The following is a 10,075-nucleotide window of genomic DNA, read 5'->3' on the forward strand; positions in this document are numbered from 1 at the left end:
TGAACATTCAGGCGCAAATGAACCTTTCTCATTGTAGCTGATCCATGAGCATGACTGAAGTAGCTTCATCTCAATATTTAAAGCAACTGGTTTTGAAGGCCAGAAGTTAAACTTCAAAGATTTCTAGCAAATTGGAATTCAGGTGAGCAATACTTTCCCATGCTCTTCAGCAATGGCAGAAGAGACAGCTACCATTTTCTAAAAATCCTTTTAATCTTTTCAATTTTATTTTGTATTTATTGATATTTTAAATTTTATTTTGTATTCATCAATTACTTTCAGCTTGCCTCCCTGGTTTATTATTTGTTTTGACAGATCTAGAAAGCATGTCAGAAAACTGTCAATTATTTTATTTTTATTTTTTTAAGGAAAACAATATGTCTTACAGCATAATCCTAATCATGCCAACTCAGAAGAAATTCTGTTGGATTCAATGGGGCCCACTCCCAGACAAATAGAATTGTTTGTTGTTGTTCATAGATCTCTTTGCAACTTGCAGGAATTAGAAAAGGGTGGAGACCCTGCATGTATCCATTGAGCAACTATATATTGATGCTTTGTTTGGAAAATATACTGCACATTCTTTAGCGCATATATATATATCCAGTAGCACCATAGAGACCAACTAAGTTTGTTCTTGGTATAAGCCAGTGTTTCTCAACCTGTGGGTCCCCAAATGTTGTTGGACTACAACTCCCATCATCCCTGAGCTCTGGCCTTGCTAGCTAGGGGTGATGGGAGTTGTAGTCCAACAACATCTGGGGACCCACAGGTTAAGAAAGGCTGGTATAAGCTTTCTTCAGAATGACAACTTGTACCAAGAACAAACTTAGTTTGTTAGGTCTCTAAGGTGCTACTGGACTTTATATATATATATATATATATATATATATATATATATATATGAGAGAGAGAGAGAGAGACTGCATCAGACCAACATGGCTACCTACTTGATTCTTTAGCATAACATTTGAAAATCTAAAAAATAAATAAATCCATTCCTTGGTTGGATGACAATGAAATTCAGAAGATGGAAGGTTTTTTCTTCTCCTTCTTTTCTTTTTAGATACCAAACTAGAATATTTATTAACCCCATATGTTCTAAATAAACAATTTATATAAAATTTAAACAGATCGTGTACAGTGAGCACAAACTGCTGAAATTAAATGTGTTTAAAGCTACTTAAATCAATTATCTATTGTGATTCTTGCCCATTCTCCTCTGAAAACCTGATCCCAAGAATTGGTGCACCCTCTGAAGCAGCATGGAAACCAAAGGGTCAACAGGGAGATAAGGGCATCAGTGAAAATCATGACCCATCCTTGAGAGGCTTTCACTAGATCAAGGACTTTTCCATGAATGGAAAGAGTCCTGTCCATAAAATGGAACCAATTGATACAGCCTACACACAACTGAGGACGCGGGTGGTGCTGTGGGTTAAACCACAGAGCCTGGGACTTGTTGATCAGAAGATCGGCAGTTCAAATCCCTGCGCCTGGGTGAGCTCCCGTTGCTTGGTCCCTGCTCCTGCTCACCTAGCAGTTCGAAAGCACGTCAAAGTGCAAGTAGATAAATAGCTACCACTCCAGCGGTAAGGTAAACAACATTTCCGTGCGCTGCTCTGGTTCGCCAGAAGCGGCTTAGTCATGCTGGCCACATGACCTGGAAGCTGTACGCCAGCTCCCTCGGCCAATAAAGCGAGATGAGCGCCACAACCCCAGTGTTGGTCACGACTGGACCTAATGGTCAGGGGTCCCTTTACCTTTTTACACATAACTGAAGAGCTTAAAGCTTAGTTGGATGTTACTGAAACTGTGTTTTTTTTTTTAAAAACTAATAGTAATTGCATTAATTGTTATCTTCCCACTCCACTAGATGAAAACTATGCAAAGACTAGAATGGGTAAATCAAACCATCATCACAGAATTCATTCTACTTGGATTTGGAGAAGTCCGGGACCTCCAGATTCTTCTCTTTGTTGTGTTTCTAACAGTCTACATCATGACCGTGGCTGGGAACCTGATCATACTTGCACTAGTTGTGACTGATCAGCACCTCCACACACCAATGTACTTTTTCCTGGGCAATTTGTCTTGCTTGGAGACCTGCTACAGCTCAACCATCCTCCCCAGAATGCTGGCCAGTTTCTTAACTGAGAACCAAAGTGTTTCTGTCTGGGGCTGCATTGTGCAATTTTGGGCTTTTGGGTTTTTAGCTGCAACAGAGTGCTATCTCCTGGCAGCAATGTCTTATGATCGCTATGTGGCCATATGTCGACCCCTGCATTACTCAGTCCTGATGAATTTCAAGCTTTGCCTCCAGCTGGTAGCTGGGCCTTGGTTTGGAGGTTTTGTGATAAATTCAATCTTGTTAATTTTTATGGCACAGTTAACCTTCTGTGGCCACAATGTCATTGAGCATTTCTTTTGTGATTTCATCCCCATGACGAAACTGACCTGCAGTGATGCACACCAAGTAGAGCTTTTATCAATTGTCCTGTCCTCACTCTGCACCTTGCCACCATTCGTTTTAACAATAACATCATATGTGTACATCATCACTACCGTTCTTGGAATCCCATCTACTGCAGGGAGGCAAAAGGCCTTCTCTACTTGCTCTTCTCACCTCATTGTGGTGACTATTTTCTATGGCAGCCTCATCATTGTGTATCTTTTGCCAGACACAACTGAATTAAGAGAGCTGAATAAAGGTTTCTCTGTCTTTTACACCATCTTGACACCTCTGGTCAATCCTTATATATACAGCCTGAGGAACAAAGAGGTGAAGATGGCCCTGGGGAGAGCTATCAGAAAGTGGGCAAATTACTTCACATTGTAGGCTTCTTCAAGCTTTGCTACTGTGAGGAAGCAACATAGATACAACAGTACTGCAAGCCCACACCTTTACCTCACCTCCATGGCATTTTTTTGGTAGCTCCCATGTTTAGTTGCTACTTCTGAAGTGGGGACATTACTGTACACATGGAAGCTCCTTGTGTAAGGCACATGGTTTGTTGTAATGTGGATTTGCATTCACAGATGTGGGAGACACAAATATCTAAGTGTCTCCTGTTAAAATGGCTTCAGAGGGCACTGTGTAATGTGGTTAAGATGCAAATGTTCAATAGCATTAAGATGTAATGTTGTGAGACATGCATGGAACTTTTTAATGAAGTACAGTCGTACCTCGGGTTACATACGCTTCAGGTTACGGATGCTTCCGGTTACAGACTCCGCTAACCCAGAAATATTACCTTGGGTTAAGAACTTTGCTTCAGGATGAGAACAGAAATCGTGCTCCGGCGGTGTGGCAGCAGTGGGAGGCCCCATTAGCTAAAGTGGTGCTTCAGGTTAAGAACAGTTTCAGGTTAAGAACGGACCTCCGGAACGAATTAAGTTCTTAACCCGAGGTACTATTGTAGTGATTCAGGATGACTCAAAATTCACATCCAGCAGATGGCAGCAGATTTTACCAGCAATTTTGTTCCTATGGTTTGACAGCACATAACAAAATGAGCAAGGAGTCAAAATCCCCACCCTGTACTTTTGTGGTCTTTTGTTTTCATCAGGTTGTCTCTATTAAGTGGATTCTATTTTGAAACTTGCTGTGGTTGGATGATTTATTTTGTATTCATCTTTGGCTATTACTTAGGGTTGCTTTTTTGGCAAAATCACAAAAGAATGCAGTTTTTAAGCTATCCTCAAGGGAAATTGGCAAAAATGGTGTATGGCAACCCTACTATTACTGCAGTCTTTTGGCTAAAGCTACTAGGAAACTGAGCTATAATTAATCAGTGTCCAACCAGAAACTGTGTGAGTACAACAAAGAACTTGCATTTTTGAATTGTAATGTAAAAACTCAGCTTTGGGCTCCATAGAACCATTCACCATAATTTTTTTAGAATTGGATGCAGAGGGCATTGTCAGGGTGCTGTTGGCAGCTGCAGCCGATTCCCAGGAAAGCAGTGTTCTGTTTATTAATACAAGTTACAGAGGCAAACTGAAGATGCTCCGTGATGCCTAATGTTGCCCCGAGTGAAACTCCACCCCTTCTACGTTATTCCCCTATTCATCGCTATTCATCTGACTCCTCCTCCTGCCTCCAACGGTGGCTGGTACGTGACAGTTGCCTCTGAGCTCTCTGTTCTCTATTCTCATTCAAGTGCTGCTCAGGCTCTGCCAGTTGAATGCTCTCCACTTCCTCCTCCTCCTCTCCTATTATTTCCCAACTTTTGCCCTCATCTCCCTCTGAGGTATGCCCTGTGCCAAACCACTCCTGGAGGTCTATGCTATCTGCCTCTTCCTCCTCTCTAGGCGATGCCTGGGACAATGGTCTCCACCATTTTCCCTCATCTACCCAGTCCCTGACAGGAGTGAAAATTCCCAAAGGATCCAGGCTCATACTAGGCTGCAGCAGCATAACAACTGGTGATGTATTTTTGAAGAAAGCTACACCGTACTTCAAAGTAGTGGAACTTTTCATTCTACCCACAATTCCCTGGGAACAACACAACTTCCACCCAGAAGTCTCTGACATTATGTGTGATGAAGCATCATTTCCAGAGCATTGTCCACATATAATAATCTTAATAATAAGCACTAATCAATCTTTTTGTTTGGTTTTTCCCAAAAAAAGTGACCGAAAGTGATTTACATAATGAAACAAAAGTTAAAGCAAAGTATTGTTGCAGTCTACCACCATCTCCAATTGGTGCAAGATTCCAATGGTTTCAGGTGCTTACCAAGGGTTCGTGTTTCCTTTGGAAGTAAGGCACAGAAGAGACTGGGGTATCTTTATGAAATATGGTTTATTTACCGTAAATAAGCCACCATTTCTTCAGCTGCTGGCTGCTCCTCCAGCATGTTCACACATACAGTACCTCCAATTCCTCCTGCTGCACCCCTTCTTCCACAGCAGGCTCCCAGAGAGTGGAAAAATCAATGAGTTGTAGCTTCTCAGCCCCAGTTAGCTCACCCTTCTGAGGCACTTTCCTCTTTGCATCTACATTCTGGACCTCTTCAGCTTGCTGCCTTGCTTCCGATCCAGATCACCACAAAACTCTACTTCAAACTCTGGCTTTATCTTTTGAGGGAGGGAGGGGGCCCACCCATTTCCCATCTCACACCAAGGCCCTTAATCCTTTGTCTTCTATTTTATTTTTTCAAAAATACCTTATTTGACAAACAACATTAACTTTCACGACAATCCACCATACACCACAATATACAACACTGCACAACAATACAGTATATACATCACCAGTTAGAAATTTTATCTATATCTGTTTTACAGAACAGAGTGCAGATTACCAGAGAAATGATCTGTAGAACAAAAGATAGGAAATTCACAAAAGTAAGTGCAACATAAAATCTTCAACCCACTCTTGGGAATTTCACCGACATTTTTCTCTCTTTGACAATTTCTGAGTGTGATTTATTTTCTTGTGGAGAATGGGTAGGAGGAAAACACAGAAGACATTTTTCACACAGCACTAGTTTTTTAATGAATTGCACTGGGGGTGCATATTCCTTAAAGGGTAAAACAGATTTGTTGGAACTCGGAGCAGCAGTACTGCCTCAAGAGTTCAATTAGGACAAAAATATTTATTTTCCTCTTAAACAGTAGATTTGGAACACAGATCAGGAACAATGGGAATGGTGACTGCCAGATCTGAGAAGATAATCAAGTCCTTTTGCAATAACAACAGAGATTTAACTGCTATATAAGTACAAGTCCCAAGCTTTAGATTTTCTGACTAAGGAATACAGGTAATTTCTATTGCTGTTATTTCAGGTGAGCATCATAATTCACCATACTGTGACAGTGCTGAAATATCTAAATAGATCATATTCAACATGCCTCTTTAATGAACTGAAAACTCTGGCCTGACCTTCTTCCTCCCCCACCCCACATTAATTTACAGAACTGGAATGAGAAACAGGGCCTCCACAGAGAAAACTATATGATCTATCCTAGAACCATATGCTCTATTCACCAGAATTGCAATATAAGCATCATTGCATGTCTTTTATTTTATTTGCCTCTAGGAAAAAAAACAAAAAACCATGGTAGAATCAGAGTGGGTGAATCGAACTATGACAACTCAATTCATCCTCCTTGGATTTGGGGATCTCCAGCACCTGCAAATTCTTCTTTTCCTTCTCTTTCTAATCATTTACGCTTTGACTATGACTGGGAACATCCTTATCATTGTCCTAATTGTGACCGATCAGCGCCTTCATACTCCCATGTACTTCTTTCTGGGGAATTTGTCTTCTTTGGAGGCCTGCTATACCTCAACAATACTGCCCAGAATGTTGAATAGTTTATTGACTGGGAAAAGGATAGTCCCTGTCCATGGCTGCCTTATGCAGTTGTGGCTTGCAGCGTCCTTAGCAGCATCCGAATGCTACCTTCTTTCGGCGATGTCTTACGATCGCTATGCTGCAATATGTAAACCCCTGCATTATACAAGAATAATGAACAACAAGGTTTGCCTTCAACTGGTAGCTGCATCTTGGCTGTGTGGTTTCATAGAAAACACTGTATTGATCGTTTTTGTATCTGAGCTAACATTCTGTGGCCGCAGTGAAATAGAACATTTCTTTTGTGATTTCCTTCCTATCATTCAACTGTCCTGCACTAACACCTACAAGGTTCAACTTGCATTGACCATCATGGCATCCTTCTGCACACTTCCGTCATTTATCTTAACCATTACATCATATGTTTACATCATTAATGCCGTTTTGAGAATTCCCTCAGCAACTGGTAGGCAGAAGGCTTTTTCCACCTGCTCTTCTCATTTGGTTGTCGTGTCCATTTTCTATGGAACAATCATTATTGTCTATGTGCTACCAAAAACAAAAATACTAAAGGAGCTGAATAAGTTTTTTTCTGTATTTTACACTGTCCTGACACCTCTGGTCAATCCCCTTATATACAGTCTGAGGAACAAAGAAGTGAAGGAAGCTTGGAAGAGGATTGTCAGCAAATGTAAAAGTAATGCAGTGATGTGAGGGTGCTGAACTCTTATGGGTGAAGCCCCTTTGTGGGATTTGCACATCATTTGACTTTCAAGGACTACTAAGCATTGCAAACAAGTACTGAGTATAACTTTATTTCAGGAGTACATGGAATGAAGCAGGGCCTTTTTGTTATTTCCATGCAACAATGGCAATGCCAACTCTCCTTTATTGACATACAGTGGTACCTTGGGTTACAGACGCTTCAGGTTTCAGGTTACAGACTCCGCTAACCCAGAAATAGTACCTCGGGTTAAGAACTTTGCTTCAGGATGAGAACAGAAATCGTGCGGTGGCGGCGCCAGCAGCAGGAGGCCCCATTAGCTAAAGTGGTACCTCAGGTTAAGAACAGTTTCAGGTTAAGAATGGACCTCCAGAACGAATTAAGTTCTCAGCCCGAGGTACCACTGTATTTAGATGGATAGAAAGAGTCATAATTAAAAGCGCACTAAGTGCACAGTTTCTGTGTATCATTTCTTATGATCTGTGTATCAACGACGTGCCCTCTCAACGAAATCCCAACTATTGTGTAATATCCAATGAATTCAGTTTTTTTTTTTTAAACAGAGCATTCCCCCCAACACACCGGAACACATTCACCTGGTTGGCTAGAAAGCATCAGAAAGGATTTGAAAGACAATGACAAATGCTGAAGGTGCAAATGCAGACAATTTCAACGAGAAAGAAAAGAGGAAGGCATCTAAAGAAAGTTGTGTGGCTGCATGAGGAGCATACAGTTTAACTGAGATTTAATAAGGCCATGTATAAGAAATGGAAGAAAGAGGAAATCACAAAGGAAGGGTATATACAAATAGCCAACGTCTGCAGGGAAGTCGAGTGGGCCAAAGTTCTAAATGAGCTCAGGCTTGCAACAGAGTTTAAAATAAAAGTTTATTTGGCTATGTTCAAAGCAAAAGGAAGAACAAACAAATGGTAGATCCTTTGCAAGGTGAAGACAGAGAAATGCTATTGGGTGATAGAGAGAAGGCGAAACTGCTCAACACCTACTTTCCCTCTGTCTTCACCCAAAAGTGCCCAACTTGGTGATATGAGAATAAATTATGCAAGGAGGGAGCTGTAGCCCACAATATAAACCCCAGTTGTGCAACATCTTGGGGAAGGCCCCAAGAAGTCAGACCGTGCACTGCAGCTGGTAGCACATATGTGTTTGCATTGCTCTGCTCACTGTTGCTGTATTGTGTCATCTGTTTAAATGAGCAGCAAGCAGGTGTCAGGTGCAACAATGAGCGCATGGTATCCTGTGCTACTTTTTGTGTGCTGTGTGACCTTTTGTGCACCCCTCAATATAGCCTGAAACCTTCATATGAGGTGAAGGATGCTATCGCTTTGCCTGTGCTAAAGTAAGGTTCAACTACCACTCCATCCTGCTTATCTATATAGAGGTGCAGGCATCTTGTCATTCACACAGGCAGCAAAATGTCTACATATTGCTTTGCTCGCTCTCTCTCTCTCTCTCTCTCTCTCTGAAGGCTTGCCTGCCAAAGTAAATTGGCAGGACACATAACATTGGTAAGTTAGTCCAATCAATAATGCAGTAAGTGATTTCTTCATCAGCCTATAACTTTTATACCACCTCCCTCCCCCTTCCATTAATGTTTCATCCGAAGCTGAATTGAAATGATGGCAATGGATCACTAGTTAGAGTCCAAGTTCAAAGAAGAGTTCTGTGTTCTTGGCATCCAAGGCTGCTGAAGAGTAAATATTTGATGTTTAACAACATACTCTGGAAACTTGTACTGGGATGAGATAACGAAACAGGATTGTGATAGGGATCTCCCCTCTAACCTATGCACATCAGAAAAAAAATCCCCAGACTGAAACAACTGTGGTCGTGTTCAGGCCATTATTCTGATTGTGCAATACAGAAAACCAGGAATGGATGTAGGGGTGCAAATGCAAGCCCATCGCTCAATGACCCTGGTCTTCCATAGTGTGTGGTCAATAATAATAATGTGTGTTTACATTTTTTAAAATTCTAATTTTGAAACTAGGCATTTCAGTTCAGTAGTTTACTCAAACCATAAATGCCACTATTTCTACTTACCCCAAATTAGAATACAAAGCAAAACCATCTTTTCTTATCAGCTGAAAGAATAATTCACTTGGAGTACGTAGTGGGACTTTGCCATGCATTGTGGACATGGTAGCTCTATATTTTTGCTTTGTGAGGAAATATAACAGTAAAGGAGTCACCATATCCATATAGGAGGCAGGATCTGGAAGGGGTGTAAAGGTCAGAAGAAAGCAATGCAGCCTGCTGAGGTACACAAAGCCAGGGATGAGGAATCTGTTGTTCTCCAGATGCTGACGGACAGGGCCTTAGCTAGGGAGTGGTGAGGTGGGCCCCTTACAGGGGCACATGCAATGGGGTGGGGGTGGGGCTAAATCAGATAAAAATATGCCCATAAATATAAATATTGATTATTGCCTCATAAGAAATGGTTTTAAATAGAGGGTGAATTGAATGGGTGGAGGAGGGTGGGTTGGAGGAGAGGTGAAAAGAAGAGCTAATTTGTCCGTGGCTAGGGGGCGCAATCTGGATGGTTCTACCAAGGGCGCAAGATCACCTAGCTACAGCTCTGCTGATGGACTACAACTCCCTTCATCCTCGGACATTTGCTATGCTAGCTGGGGATGATGGGAATTGGAATCCAAAAATATATGGAGAGCAACAAGTTCCCCATCCCTGCTCAATGCTCAGCTCTAAAGGAACATAGCAGCTTCTTCGTGCTTCCAACAGTTGCAAGATTTATCTGGCTCAGAGTTTCTGACTCATTCTGACCCTTTTGCCCTACCCTGCACACACCATGATTAAAGCCCAGATGTGGGAGAGCAGACACTCTAGGGATGAATAGTCAAATAGAGACAGCAAGTCCATGGGAAACAGGTTTCTGCTTGTCTGCTTGGTACCAATAGTTACAGAGTGCTCCCAAATTCCAACACACCACCTCCTTTCACATGCACACACACGCAAGCCCATATGTTATATTTTTAATTAACTGAATCACTGTACTGCAACAGGGGAAGA

The 10,075-nt window shown here is 41.6% G+C and overlaps 1 protein-coding gene across 1 annotated transcript; it reads left to right on the plus strand.

Annotated features, from left to right (window-relative positions):
- Positions 1–1,876: 1,876 nt before the first annotated feature.
- Positions 1,877–7,328, plus strand: LOC310663381 (olfactory receptor 5G9-like; the record flags this gene model as incomplete). Its single annotated transcript, XM_083411194.1, has 2 exons — positions 1,877–2,476; positions 6,658–7,328. 2 exons carry the CDS (start codon positions 1,877–1,879, stop codon positions 7,018–7,020), a joined length of 963 nt encoding a protein of 320 aa, XP_083267320.1. The 3' UTR covers positions 7,021–7,328.
- Between the last annotated feature and the right edge of the window lie 2,747 nt (positions 7,329–10,075).

Source organism: Podarcis tiliguerta (assembly GCF_965153285.1).
Source record: "Podarcis tiliguerta genome assembly, chromosome: 13".
Taxonomy (NCBI): Eukaryota; Metazoa; Chordata; class Lepidosauria; order Squamata; family Lacertidae; genus Podarcis; species Podarcis tiliguerta.